The sequence below is a fragment of the Trematomus bernacchii genome, unplaced genomic scaffold (genome assembly GCF_902827165.1).
Source record: "Trematomus bernacchii unplaced genomic scaffold, fTreBer1.1, whole genome shotgun sequence".
Taxonomy (NCBI): Eukaryota; Metazoa; Chordata; class Actinopteri; order Perciformes; family Nototheniidae; genus Trematomus; species Trematomus bernacchii.
This window is the reverse complement of record NW_022987609.1, coordinates 2,419,313-2,435,171: the sequence shown is the minus strand read 5'-3', so window position 1 is coordinate 2,435,171 and position 15,859 is coordinate 2,419,313. Positions and strand designations below refer to the sequence as shown.

At 38.4% G+C, this 15,859-nt stretch overlaps 1 protein-coding gene across 3 annotated transcripts in view; it reads right to left on the bottom strand.

Annotated features, from left to right (window-relative positions):
* Positions 1 to 12,357, bottom strand: part of LOC117483535 (3-hydroxyacyl-CoA dehydrogenase type-2-like) — a 45,828-nt gene extending 33,471 nt beyond the window's left edge. The window contains exons 1-5 of one of the 3 annotated variants that reach the window (XM_034131901.1): positions 12,206 to 12,357; positions 2,038 to 2,202; positions 1,097 to 1,225; positions 906 to 1,014; positions 1 to 283 (exon numbers count right to left, since the gene is read on the bottom strand). The exon at positions 1 to 283 is cut by the window's left edge and continues 12 nt beyond it. In XM_034131901.1, coding sequence (XP_033987792.1) covers positions 93 to 283; positions 906 to 1,014; positions 1,097 to 1,225; positions 2,038 to 2,202; positions 12,206 to 12,286 — 675 coding nt within the window. In that variant the 5' untranslated portion in view covers positions 12,287 to 12,357 and the 3' untranslated portion in view covers positions 1 to 92. Of the gene's footprint in view, positions 284 to 905; positions 1,015 to 1,096; positions 1,226 to 2,037; positions 2,203 to 12,205 lie in introns of those variants that run through there. The other 2 variants (XM_034131902.1, XM_034131903.1) reach the window with 2 other exon arrangements.
* Positions 12,358 to 15,859: the final 3,502 nt, after the last annotated feature.

Here is a 15,859-nt window from a genome sequence, read left to right as displayed (position 1 = left end):
AGTTTATATGTCCTATAGAAAGCTTTCTACAACAGAATTGCACGAGGCAGAAACACACAATGACACTCGGACGTAATAATGTTCTCCTGATCTCAGGGCTGCATGCGGATGGCTCCGTCCAGCATGATCACCTCGCCGTTGATCATTGGGTTCTCCGCCAGGGACGTCACCAGGTGGGCAAACTCAGCGGGGTCTCCCAGGCAGGGGGGGAAGGGCACCTGGCGTGCGAGGAAGGAGCGCACCTTCTCTGGAAGACCGGCCAAGAGGGGCGTGGAAAACAGACCTGGAAGAAAAAAAAGAGAGAACATGTTTTATAATCCAAGAAAATGTCAGTTTAAAATCAGTGATCTTTGTGATTAGATCAAATTAAGACCTTTTTGAACATTAAAACATAAGTATACATGTTCAAAAAGGTAGTATGAGAAATGTTTCTCATACTACCTCTTTTCACCCTCTGTCTGAAACCAGAGCCAAGTCTGCTCTGATTAGTTAGCTGCTTAAAAGATGTCCCGCCCCTTATCCTATCAAGAACAATGTATTGAAGCGCGAGCCAATAGAGTGGTGCAGTGATGACGTATTTGTGTAGGCCGACCCGGAAGTAAGCTGCGCATGGGTTCCCTCGACAAAAAAGCAATGGGACTTCTCCATAGGCTACTACTTTTATAATTTTCTAATCATAAATCTATCGATCATAAATCTATTGATTAGATTTGATTAGGTGTGTGGGAGAGAAACTCCCTCTGGAGGGAACTTTAGGATGTTAGTCTTTGCAGACCATTTACATGCACAGAAACATATAACACACTACAGGAAAGGGAAATCCCTAAAGCATAATAGGGTCTCTTTAACGATACTGAATCGGCAGCAATACATGACTTCTAACCAAACCTTCATTTTACACTAACCAGGTGCTATGGTGATGACTCTGATGCCCATGGGGGCCAGATCTCGTGCGATGGGGAGGGTCATTCCAACGATGCCGCCTTTAGAAGCTGAATATGCTGCTTGGCCGACCTGGAGAGAAGAGGGAGAGCAAAATAAAGAGGAGAATCGGAGCGAACACTAAGTCATTTATTTTACGTGTGTTTGATAGTACCTGTCCGTCAAAGGCTGCCACGCTGGCTGTGTTGATGATGCAGCCTCGGTGTCCATCGGCATCAGGCTCGTTCTTCCCCATCTCCCCCACCGCCAGACGGATCACATTAAAGGTTCCTCCAATGTTCACCTGCAGGGAACACAAAGAGAAGTCTAGTGAAGGAGGAAGTATTCAGATATTTAGTCAAGTGATAGTATTTATAACACTTTGAGATGCCTCACTAATAGTAAAGTCCTGCATTCAAAACCACAAGACCAACACACGCAATACAGACCACAATACATTTCTGCTGTAATACCACTGCTTATCTGCAATATACACTTCAGTTCTTACAATTTGATAATGTTTCCGGCTCTTTCAATAGTTGATTAGGTTCACTCATTTATAAAAAAAAGAACTGCACTATATGTTTTTACCATGGTGTATTTATTCGTTTTATTTAATAATGTGGTGGCTTTTTTATTTATCAAATGTGGATAAAGAATCAAACCATCCAGCTTTCTTTGACGATAGCCTGAAGATAGGGAAAGGAGCATTCTGGCAGTAATGGATTATTATCTTATAAAAGGTCATCATATAGAAAAACAGCCCCGTTGTCTGTGATCAATTTCCAGCCTAAAATTATTATTTTTTTATATTTTTATAGTTTATTTAAATAAATAAACAACAGGAGATTTCAGAAACATTTGTCCTTCAATTTAGCAACATTTTTCAAATGACCAAATCTGTAAAATAAAGGTTTTTCACTGGAGAGAAGGGTAGAATATAGTATGTACAATATGTCTCCACTACATGTAGTGTAGTAGAGGTATAACGTTACATAAACCTTGAATGTGCTTTAGTAAATCTACCTACCTACATTCCACGACTGAAAGGGTAATAGAAATATAACTTTTCTTTTTACTTATGTTGAATGCATCCCTTCCTTGCGTACATCTTACATTGATCACGCGCTGGAAGTCCTTCAGGTTGTGTGCGGTCTTCTTGTTGAAGTTGTACGTTTTCACTGCGACAGCGATGCCGGCACAGTTCACCGCGAGGTCCAGCTTCCCAAACTTCTCTGTGGCCAGAGACACGGCCGACTGCAACTCTTCCTCCGACGTCACCTGACAATTCAATCAAGCCTGAGATTAATATCACCCACCACACATGTGTAAATATATACAGTTTAAATGCATCAAAAAAATAAGTACATTTGTTGGTTTCATTTGTATGCAAGCAACTGTGAACAAAAACAGGTCTGGCATGAATCTTCATACATTTGGAGCTTGAATTTTGGAACACACACACACACACACACACACAGAGTTGGACGTTGTGTGAGCGCCCTCTGCTGAGCGTTAAACAAACTCAGTAATTTCAGTAGCAATGCAATGCATAGCCCTTCCACTTTCTAAATTCTGATATATTGCGCATGTAAACAAAATGTTAAGAGTAATGTCTCATTCTGTTTTGAATATTTATATTTCTTGTAAAAAAACGAATGAAATCAATCCCTGTTTTAAAATATCCATTAATAAAAAATGTCTACCTCTAATGTTGTAAACAAAATATATGGTGTTTACGATCAAACGAGGCATTTTGCCCCCTTTGCCAGCAAATCAAGTTTTTTCTGGAGCAGCAAAACGCATTTGATCACGCAAGTTATAAAGTTTGGAAATAAACTAATACTTTATATTCAAAAACAGGTGTGTTGCATCTGTGAACTTAGAGACGTCATGATTTCAAGTCTTTTATATGACTAGTTTCTCGTGCTTAGGATATTGTCTCTAAATGTGTGTGTAACCCTTATGGTTAAGAAGAATTTTCCCAGATTATTATCCATCGCTCTTTGTCGATGCAGCAACGTTCACCCATAACTTTGGACCTGGTGGTGGTGCTATTGGGTTCATTTCATCCATAAAATGATAACAAAAAATAAACAACATAAATGTGAACCTCATGGTGGCGCTAGAGGAAAGTCAGTGAGGATTCATCCTTTTGGAAACTTGAATATATAAAACATTTAAATGAATGCCTCAATTGCTGCAATGCCACGATTGCTGAGATGTTGTGGGGGAAAAAAACACTACACTAATTGGCATTATTTGTTAAGTTAAGTTAAGTGGTGTCGTGTTTCTCCTCCACAAATGGAAGAAAAGTGAGTCACTGCAACTCTTTCTATTTCAGTCGCAGATCCTGAGTGACTAATGTCTGTTACAAGGGAAATTCCTGCATCCACAAAGTCATTAGTATTAACCTTATCCTCACCCTGCGTCCCAACACCCATACTTGCATTTATTATGCCAGAATAAAGATTAAGTATGTCCAATGAGTGAACCAAAACTATCAGGATGTATCCAGTCGCATTTTGCAGTATTCTAGCCCATAATGCTTTCCCCTCTATTCTTACTCACAATCCTTTACGCAGCACATATATAAAAAAAATGGGTAAAAATAAGGGGCCATATTGAAAATGGCATTCATATTGCATGCAACAGTACGTACTTTGTAAGTGCAGCTTCTCTGTATAATAAAAGTTAGGAAAAAGTATGATATTTGGACCGCAACCTCGATTAAAAGTACTTATCATGTAGAATGGCCTATTTCTGAAAATTCCTAAATTGGGATCAATAAAGTAAATCTTATCTTATCTAAATGTGCTCCACAGGTGTGAACACCGGAGGGCAGTCAGAAAACTATTGATCCTCAGGGTCTTAAGAAGGTACAGGCGTTTTTTAAAGTACGGAGCCTTAAAATGTCCAAAATACACTCCGAAAATTACACTTTTCCATATTTCTAACATTTGAAAGAGTATTATGAAGAAATATTCATTTAAAAACACATTCAATACATCAAAATCATTGCTTTGTATTATTGCCAGAAAGGGTTTAGTCATACTTCACTTTCTGAAAGTCATGACCATCTTGGGTGGCTTTCTTTTTAAATATATAAAAAGTTGAATTTGTTTTACATGACATGTTTTGTCCATCTGTGTGTCTCTGTGGAGGAAAGTTTACCATCCAACACGTAAATTCACCTTTTTGAAGATGAGAAAACATATAATTTAGCTTTTATTTAAAAGGCATGGTCTACAGTCCCAATGTAATCACTTGCTACTTTACAGTTGTAAAAAGCATTAATAAAAGTTGTTTTTAACTGCATCTGTCTTCGTTTAACATTACTAGGATATTGGCGGAAATCCCCCAAAGTAGGGACCCCACCTACTTTCAGTTTCATTCTGAGCTCTTTTAAAAAACAATAGCTTTATACTTTCACTTCACTTCTCACTGACACTCATTTATACTTTTGCTGTTTATTGTGTGCAGAATAATAATAATGTTTACATGATATAACATATCTTTTTATTACCATTGCTAACATTATGTTTCCTGTTGAGGTGGTTCCCACAAAGAAACACTAGCCTATCTCTAATCTGCAGCCAACATTTCCTCTTTCTTTTCAGAGAGAATAATAAACCGTGAGGATGGCAGGTACGCAACATCGTCTTTAAGTGCATTCTTCACTCGAAGAAATATACTATATTTAGGATGAACAGTTAGTTGATTTCTGACTTTAATCAAACAAAGAACATTGCATTTCATTGGAAACATAACATTAATAAATCTATCAATCTGGAGATTTTTAAATAAAATAACTTGTTTTCCTGTGACTTTGTGGAGTTTAAAAGATGAACTTGCCTTCATACGTAAATAACGAATCATTGTGTCATTGAAATAGTTGTCAGTCAAATGTAGTTTTTACTCCAAAAAGCTGTTGGTTACAATGACATTTCAGGAGTAACGTGTTCATATTTGTAAAACTGTTGTAACACTAAGAGCATAAAGAGCATCTGAAATTATTTGAATATGTGTTTCATGTATAATAAACAAAATATTAAATGCATGTCTCTTTTTGCATGCAGTTGTGACCACGGAGTATTTTGAAAGAGGTGCCTATGTAGATATCTGCCATCTACTTGAGGATGAATCTGGTGGGACACTATCTGAGGATTGGGTCATGTACGAGTTAAAGATGGCAATGTTGGAGCTGAGGTCAAAGGGCCCAATATCGGCACCGGAGCGGTGTCCTCTGCAAAGGGAGCTGGAGTCTTCGCCAAAGCAGAACTGCTCAGTGTTTCAGCCTCTGCCGGTCCTGTGAAAGCTAAACTCGGTCTGTCTCGGTCTGACTCGGTCTGTGCTGAAACACTGGTGTTGGTGTTGGTGTTGATGGTGTACAGGCACAGTTTCTGGGAACAGGCTTCTCCTTGGGCCGTAAAATTGGCTTTTCTGTGGGCGGCAGTGGGTTTGAATTTTAATTTATGGTAGAATGCGTTGAGAAGTTTATGACAAATGCTTTAATATAACAAAGAGTGAAATAATAGTGAGATTATAGATCATGTAAAGTCAAACAGAGCCTAAGGCTTTAAAAAATATAAAATAAAAAACAGATTACAAGTAGTAGAAAAATAATATATGGATGCATATCAATAATAAAATAGCTTGATTTTAATCAGAAATTAAATCATTAGAGCTACAAATATGTTTCATTTAAATTAGGGCTGTCAAGTTAACGCGTTAATAACACGAAAAGTCAGCACACTCAGCCCGGATAGTACGCGCTACATGATTGCAGCGTCCAGGCAGCACACGTTCGAGCATATATGCCTTGAGCGGCACATAGCTCCAACGATCCATCACAGTGTCTCCACATTCACACACACACACACACACACACACACACACACACACACACACACACACACACACACACACACACACACACACACACACACACACACACACACACACACACACACACACACACACACACACACAGTATTATTGCATGAGAGAGGTTCCAGGTTGAATTGAGGTGAATATTTGTAATGTTCAGGTTGTTGTGTTTAATATTCATGAGAATATTTGTCATTGTTCAAATGATAATAAACAAACATATAAAGCATAGTTGTCCACTCATATGTTGATAAGAGTATTAAAAACTTGAAAAATATCCCTCTAAGGTACATTTAGAACAGATAAAAAATGTGCGATTAATTTGCGATTAATCGCGATTAACTATGGACAATCATGCGATTAATCGCGATTACATATTTTAATCGACTGACAGCCCTAATTTAAATACAAATCACCAATTGATAGGGATAGACAACAGGTGTGTAATGATCGCAGTCCTGCCTCCTCTGGCAAGCTGGGTGCAATCACCCTAATTACAGAGCCCAGTGCTGCATCCTAGAGAAGGATTTTAAATAGTTGCTGTGTGCGATCCTGGTAGACGCGTGTAGACGGGAGGCATTTCTACCGAGTCAGGACAGGCAGCCGATTGATTTGTTAACATTTCCAGTAAAAAGTCAAGTTAAAAGAATCTGCTTTATTTACATGATTTATGTGATAAACTTACAAATTCTAAAATGTTCTCTTTTGTTTTCAAAGGTTTTTCACCTGCTTAAAGCTGCATAAAGTGCTTCATAAAGTGAACTTCTAAATACAAATACAAAGTATTGAAAAGAAGCTGTGTCACTGGAGTGAAATCCTGTTCCCAAAGTCCAGTAGACGGCTCATCCCTTTCAAGTGGGGAATATACACAAAAAGCCCAGGAAACTTGACAGATAATGAACTGAAAATACAGTGCAAAATTATTGTTCCTTTTCCTGCCAACAACATCATGTCACTGCCTTCCAATCCACTTCATCATCGTTTGTTGAAGATAAAATTCTCTGACACTCGAGCCATGTTTTTTGCTCCTTATTTCCTGATGTGTTTTACAAAACATCCTGCAGCTTGCAGATACAATCTAATGTTGATCCTCGACACCAAAAGGTTAATAAAACTGTTGCATTTTTGCACGATAACCACTATATTGTTGTATAAAGCTATAGTGTTATTGTAAAACAATACATATTTAAGGGAAAACTTTGCTCAATGAGACACAAATCTAAAGTAAGTCAGGGAAATGTTATGTATTCTTTAATTTATTTCAGCCATCACTTTTTCCTATAAAAAAACAAGTTGTAACTTTGTCATGTCATCATCTGGAAATAGTACAGATAATTAGCAGAAATATGTAAATGCAGTATATGCTGCAGACTGCTTACATTAATACAAAGCTGTGCACTGTTTGTTTGTATTTCATGATTTATGTCATTACTTGAATCTTAATGGTTTTATGTTTTGAATAATTGTACTTTTAAGTCTGACACTACAGTTAAGGAACACATTTCTGTAAAACTGATGACATTTCCATCAGCTCACCTTTGTGTTTAGAGCAAATGATGAAATGCTGCAGGCAAAAGCAACAGGGTGAACATGGTACTACACTTCATGCAGCTACAGGCTTAAAGTAAAGCCTTCAATTTCCCAGAAGTCATTCATCAGAGTTAACAACAACTGTGAGTTGGGCCGGATCTACGGTTCTTCTTTTTTTTAATAAGATGATATGGGCTTAGAGTTACAGTATGTCCAATTTTAAAAGTGTTATGCTCTCAAAATAAAATAAATTCTTATGAAGGAAAACATCTTCTTGCTTTACTAACATAGTTTATTTTCTTCTTTTGCACAACTTTTAATATACTAGCCTATGTCCATGTGTTTCTGTTTGGGTGATAGATTGGTCTATTACAGAGAGTTTTAATTAATGATATTACATTTCATGGTGTGTCTTTGGGGCACACATAATATATATATGACACGACAGAAAGTATTACAAATAAACTGGAATGAATTTACATCTTAAATTATTAATATATACACAAAAAATGTTTACAAATATCCAACCTTCAAATTGCTATTTTAAATCAACATTGCTCTGCACACTTGCTAAAGATCATTTGTGTGGAAATCTCAGTTCATTTGTAGGGTTGCGCGAGTATGGCCAAAGTATGTGAGTAAATCTCACTGTAAACTATCACCAAATTCTGTGTTATTATGACAGATCATAACTCAGCCTCATACACACACACACACACACACACACACACACACACACACACACACACACTTAACATGGTTTAAGAAACGGGCTCCGTGTAACAGGATGGTGGTCTAGTGGTTTGGCAGGACCGGGTATAGTTGGTTGTTGAATGTGTCTCTGCCTTGAAGCTGCAGCACTGCCCGGGCTCCAGAGAGTCTGCAAGTGCACGGAGGAGACATTTTTGCTTTCACTTTTAGTTTACTGTAACTGTCGGTGCTGCAAAAAGTACCAAAGAGGTTAAAGAGGTTTAACTTCAACACTTTATTTTAACAATCCTATCATACTCTTATTTCGTGGTTGTTCAGCTTCTGTTTTAGCTTTGATGAAGCAGAGAGCAAATCACAAAATCCTGCAGGATCAAAATACAATATTCATGAGCTTTTATCTTATGTGTTCTATAAATGGTATACTGAGTTAGCTGCAGCAGACGCAGCTGTAAACTGACCATCTTTGGTTTCACTGAAAATATTTTTAACAGGGCCCTATAATGATCATTTCCATGTTCATAATAGTATTCAGCACCTCTGCTGTGTGTGGGAGAGAAACTCAAGCGATGCTTGGTCAGGGTCCTTTGGCGTGTAGTTGTGACCAGGGCCGTATCCAGGATTTCCTAAATACCGAGGTCCAAACATGCTAGGGGGGTTCGGGGGTATACTCCCCCGAGATTTCCGGGATTTTCATGATGAGTTAGGTGCTTTTTAAGTCCTGTGGGTGGTCACAAATTGGATAATATATCGATTTCAAACCATGTCAGTGGGCTGCAGCATAAATTATTTTGAATCAGTTAATTGTTACTATTAATGATCTGGACATGCAGAAGAGGCTAAAATGATCACAAAACATTGTCAACATTCATTTTCCATGTCTCTCTCCTTTCCATAACCTGCACCCTCTCTTCCATCTTCTTTAGTCTCTCTGTCCTCTAATCTTTCTCTTTGTTCAATCTCTCCCTCGTTGTTCACTTTTTGCTCACTCCTCACTTGTCGCTCCTGCCAGTGAAGTAAAAGCAATTCAGCATATAAAAAACATGTCTATGATGTGTTTTGCTCAAAATACCAAACAGATGATGCATTTTAGAAATCCCTCATATCCCTCTATTTCAGCCCTGTTAAGGCGCATTTCCACTACACGGTCGGCCTCGGCCACACTCGGTACGGCTCGGTACGGCTTGGCCGCGTTGGGCCTTAACAGGGCCGACTCACTTCATGCTGCGCTTCCATTACAGTTTAGGAACTGGGGTAGTTACTATAGTAACGCAGTGTAGGCGGAGCCGTGACGTCATCTTCAATGAGAAATCCAGAAACACAACACAGCCGTTAGCTGTTAGCACTCAGAGCTCACAGCTCCTTATATCAGAGTTCCCGTTAGAATATTTTTTTGCCGGTCAACATGTCCGTTAAAGTTGAAATCTTCCGGACAAAATTAGATAAGTGCCGGTTAAAGGTCTTCTTTGTTATTTATTGAGCTTTAAAACAAATTGATATGATTCGACATTAAACAAACTAATTATAGTAGATTAACTACATTATTCAAAAGTGTACAGTAATTTACAAAAACGCGGGAATAATAAACGGAGCGCTCTCTCCTTCTCCTGACAGCCCGTCAGTATCATGCAGCTCGCGGATCCAGTAATGAGTGACCCGACAGTAAAACTAAACATATCTATAACTAGTTTAGGTAGTTTGAGAGGTAATTAAAATAGCTACGTGTGATTTTCTAACCTGAAGTGTGTTTTGCTCTGCTCGCCGCTGCAGGGGATCATGCAGAGCTGCGTGTCGACTCGTCAGCAGCAGCCGATCTCTCTCTCCTGTCAGATTAGACTTTACTCGCATTTATGTCCATATCGATCAGATCTAGCTAGTTCTAGCTAATGATATGACTACCTGCTTGTTAAAAGACACCTAAACAATAAGCGTCGCTATGCAACCGGATGAGGCCACAAAGTATAGCGCAGCATTATGCATTTGTTTACATGCCCACCGGAACCCCGAGGCATTACCAACAGATCAACGCACAATCAACCCATACAGGACATCTCTTTCTCCACATTAAGTGTTAGACATTAGAATTGACAATTTTTGTCTGTCACATACTCTTTTGTCTGTCACATACTATTCTTGTCTGTCACATAAGTGGCGCAACTGATGCGGTATTGCGCTAAGGGAAAATTATTTTGACCGGACATTTTGACCGGAGAGATTTAGATTTGCCGGACTTCAGCATATTTTACCGGTCATTGTCCGGTAATTACCGGCTAACGGGAACTCTGCCTTATATATGTTCAGAAACTCGACAAAAGTTAAACAAGTACACACCACAGACTGCCTGTGTCATGGTGAATACAGTCGCTGCCTTATTTATGTCTGTATAGGCCGTTGTTGTGAGTGTGGACGGTCGGGGCATATACTGCGTTAGCTTAGCCAATCTCCATCTAGAAAAACACGAATTTTAAAAGGTTTTTCGCCTGCCGTCTGTCTGCAGACTTGACAAAGCATTAATTCATGGTTTTTACTAACCGGTATCAGTATGTTGTTACTTCGGCATCATTTTGAAACGTGTATTACAATTAAATCACGGTCAAATATGTCCATCTTGTTGTAGTTCTAGCCCTCTTGCCAGCGCTCCTCTCTCTAGTTTAGCATACTCAGCCCGACTCAGCCCTGTTTGTTGGCCCCGATAGAACCACAATTTAATAGGGCCAGAAAAGAGGGGAAAAAGTGGCCCCGCGCCGTGCCGCGCCGGAACGAGGCCTAGTGGAAGCACAACCAAAAAAGGGGACGGCACGACACGGCACGCTTAAAGCGAGCTACGCGCTGCAATGGAAATGCGCCATTAGAGAACTGCAGGTTTGGGGTCCTTAGCTAATGCCTGCTCAGAATTATACGAGATACAGCTAAATGCTGCCGTGATTAAATGCCATACCATGTTCCAAACCACATCAAGGATTATTTCTGAAACAGTATGGAGCTCAAATTATTTTTCTCTCGGGTTTACCACAAGGTGAGTTCCTTTTTTTATTTCCTGCTTTTTTACACAAACTCTCTCCAGTACAGGTTAGCTCTGAGTGTTAGCGATGCTAATGTAAACAAAGACCATATTACGTCCAAAACAGTCGGGCATTGTTTCTGATAGCAACTTTCTGATAGTGCCGTGGGTCCACATTTCCGATATTAAGTCATATCGGACGCAAATCTGGATCAGCTCCGTTGTACCCCCGTTTTTAGAGATTTGGGTACGGAGGAAAAGAGAGAGGGTTTTATTTTCTGATACTTTGTGAGTTCCCTGACACACCGGGGACACATATTTATGTATAAAAGACATCAAAAAGTGCATTTAGCATGATAGGTCCCCTGTCCAACATTAGGAATCAAATGTGTTCATATTTAGTGTAAGGGATAATATCAAAGGTTAAAGGTCATGTGTTATAGTCAACATCATGCAACGTTAACATGAAACTTTCCCTTCGAAATATCTTGAATTTAAAACATAATTACATAATTCAATGTTCTCTATAATGCACTAGAAAAGATTTAAGTTATTCAGCTTTTTTTTTTAATAACCATCTTGGGTAGTTTCCTTTTTAAATATAAATATATTAATTATATAAATAGTTTGATTTGTTTTACATAACATTTTGTGTGTCTCTGTTAAGTGGCTTCAGACAATTTTGGACATTGGTATGCCAGCTTGTAACATAAGACAACATTTCTGCTCAAAATATGATCTTGTGCTAAATTAAGGTGAGGAGTAACATTTGTTATTAGCTTCTGGTCCAGGCTCTCGTCATCTCACGCCTAGACTACTGCAACTCCCTCCTGGCTGGTCTACCTGCATGTGCCATCCGACCTCTGCAGCTCATCCAGAATGAGGGCATAATAGGGCCTCTTTAACGATACTGAATCGGCAGCAATACATGACTTCTAACCAAACCTTCATTTTACACTAACCAGGTGCTATGGTGATGACTCTGACGCCCATGGGGACCAGATCTCGTGCGATGGGGAGGGTCATTCCAACGATGCCGCCTTTAGAAGCTGAATATACTGCTTGGCCGACCTGGAGAGAAGAGGGAGAGCAAAATAAAGAGGAGAATCGGAGCGAACACTAAGTCATTTATTTGACGTGTGTGTTTGATAGTACCTGTCCGTCAAAGGCTGCCACGCTGGCTGTGTTGATGATGCAGCCTCGGTGTCCATCGGCATCAGGCTCGTTCTTCCCCATCTCCCCCACCGCCAGACGGATCACATTAAAGGTTCCTCCAATGTTCACCTGCAGGGAACACAAAGAGAAGTCTAGTGAAGGAGGAAGTATTCAGATATTAGTCAAGTGATAGTATTTATAACACTTTGAGATGCCTCACTAATAGTAAAGTCCTGCATTCAAAACCACAAGACCAACACACGCAATACAGACCATAATACATTTCTGCTGTAATACCACTGCTTATCTGCAATATACACTTCAGTTCTTACAATTTGATAATGTTTCCGGCTCTTTCAATAGTTGATTAGGTTCACTCATTTATAAAAAAAAGAACTGCACTATATGTTTTTACCATGGTGTATTTATTTGTTTTATTTAATAATGTGGTGGATTTTTTATTTATCAAATGTGGATAAAGAATCAAACCATTCAGCTTTATTTGACGAAGATAATGAAAGGAGCATTCTGGCAGTAATGGATTATAATCTTAAAAAAGGTCCTCATATAGAAAATCAGCCCTGTTGTCAGCTTTGTGATTAATTTCCAGCCTAAAATTATTTGTTATAGTTTATTTATATAAATAAACAATAGGAGATTTCACTTAACCCACGAAGAAAAATGTGTCCTTCAATTTTTCAAATGACCAAATCTGTAAAATACAGGTTTTTCTCTGAAGAGAAGGGTAGAATAGAGCAGGGGTACTCAAACTTTTTTATTAAAGGTCCACTTGTGAACTTTATACAAGGTCACTGGTCCGGATCAATGCCAGTAAAGTACCCCCCCCACTTTTTGGATACTGTCTTGAGGTCAAATGTCTAGGAATCCAAACTAGTATTATTAGAATCACTGTTTTGTAAGCTAAACATATAATTAGCTAAATATGGCTCAAGCTAGCAATCAGGCAGGTTCACAGGGGGTGAAAACATGACTGGTGGTCCTGGGACGGTTGTAACACGGACCACCTGGGACGGTTGTAACATGGCACATTTACAATGATGGCTCATTTGCTCGAATGATCAATATTGTTGATTGGTGTGCATTGTCCCTGTAAAAATAAACAGAATAAAATACTGTACAGTAAAGTGTGTGCGTGTGTTTACAGTATGCCAAATATCAGAAAGAGGAAGACAGACAGGGGAGTGCCACTTCCTCTGCTGCAGAGGGCTTCGGGGAAACCGCTCAAGGGGGCCCCATGCATCGCGCGCCATAAGAAGTTTCACATCCTCATCATCTTCCCCTGAAACCCCCACCCATCAGCAGCAGACGGAGGGAACAGCTGCACCAGCTGCAGGTACTTTTTAATATCTTTGATAACACAGTTTTAGGGTTCCCTTGTTGGCTTCGTGAAACCATTTAGGCTTCACTATGAAACTGAAGAGAAACGAAGACTACTGAACGTTTTCCTATGGGATCACCCAGGATTAATCGAGTCAGGTCGTAAAGTTAAGATGCCAATGCCCCCTTACCGACATCCTAGTCCCCTACTAACCATTCATTTGTTAAGGCCACACCCATCTTTTAGCTCTAATATTATAGAGCCATATTGGAAATTGTATGCATATTGCATGCAACAGTACGTACTTTGTAAGTGCAGCTTCTGTACGTACTAAAAGTTAGGAAAAAGTATGATGTTTGGACCGCAACCTCGATTAAAAGTACTTTTCATGTAGAATGGTCTATTTCTGAAAATTCCTAAATTGGGATCAATAAAGTAAATCTTATCTTATCTAAATGTGCTCCACAGGTGTGAACACCGGAGGGCAGTCAGAAATACACTCCGAAATACACTCCGAAATACACTCCGAAAATTACACTTTTCCATATTTCTAACATTTTAAAGATTATTATGAAGAAATATTCATTTAAAAACACATTCAATACATCAAAATCAATGCTTTTTATTATTGCCAGAAAGGGTTTAGTCATACTTCACTTTCTGAAAGTCATGGCCATCTTGGGTGCTTTCTTTTTAAATATATAAAAAGTTGAATTTGTTTTACATGACATGTTTTGTCCATCTGTGTGTCTCTGTGGAGAAAAGTTTACCATCCAACACGTAAATTCACCTTTTTAGAAGATAAGAAAACCTATAATTTAGGTTTTATTTTCACATTTGCTTTCTTTAAAAGGCATGGTCTACTGTCCCAATGTAATCACTTGCTACTTTACAGTTGGAAAAAGCATTAATAAAAGTTGTTTTTAACAGCATGTGTCTCTTCGTTTAACATTACTAGGATATTGGTGAAAATCCCCCAAAGTAGGGACCCCACCTACTTTCAGTTTCATTCTGAGCTCTTGTAAAAAAAAACATCCTGCAGCTTGCGGATACAATCTAATGTTGATCCTAGACACAAAAAGGTTAATAAAACTGTTGCAGTTTTGTACAATGAACACTATATTGTCGTATAAATCAATAAAGCTATAATGTTATTGTAAAACAATACATATTTGAGGGAAAACTTTACTCAATGAGACAAAAATCAAAAGTCAGGGAAATGTTATGTATTCTTTAATTTATTTCAACCATCACTTTTTTCTATAAAAAACAAGTTGTAACTTTGTCATATGTCATCATCTGGAAATAGTACAGATAATTAGCATAAATATGTAAATGCAGTATATGCTGCAGACTGCTTACATTAATACAAAGCTGTGCACTGTTTTTTTGTATTTCATGTTTTTTATGATTTATGTCACTACTTGAATCTCAATGGTTTTATGTTTTGAATAATTGCACTTTTAAGAAGTCTGACATTACAGTTAAGGAACACATTTCTGTAAAACTGATGACATTTCCATCAGCTCACCTTTGTGTTTGGAGCAAATTATGAAATGCTGCAGACAAAAGCAACAGAGTGAACATGGTACTACACTTCATGCAGCTACAGGCTTAAAGTAAAGCCTTCAATTTCCCAGAAGTCATTCATCAGAGTTAACAACTGTGAGTTGGGCCGGATCTACGGTTATTTTTTTAATTTTTATAAGATGATATGGGCTTAGAGTTACAGTATGTCCAATTTTAAAAGTGTTATGCTCTCGAAATAAAATAAATTCTTATGAAGAAAAACATCTTCTTGCTTTACTAACATAGTTTATTTTCTTCTTTTGCACAACTTTTAATATACTAACCTATGTCCATGTGTTTCTGTTTGGGTGATGGATTGGTCTATTACAGAGAGTTTTGATTAATGATATTACATTTCATAGTGTGTCTTTGGGGCACACATAATATATATATGACACTACAGAAAGTATTACAAATAAACTGGAATTAATTGACATCTTAAATTATTAATATATACACAAAAAATGTTTACAAATATCCGACCTTCAAATTGCTATTTTAAATCAACATTGCTCTGCACACTTGCTAAAGATCATTTGTGTGGAAATCTCAGTTCATTTGTAGGGCTGCGCGAGTATGGCCAAAGTATGTGAGTAAATCTCACTGTAAACTATCACCAAATTCTGTGTTATGACCGATCATAACTCAGCCTCATACACACACACACACACACACACACACACACACACACACACACACACACACACACACACACACACACACACACACACACACACACACACACA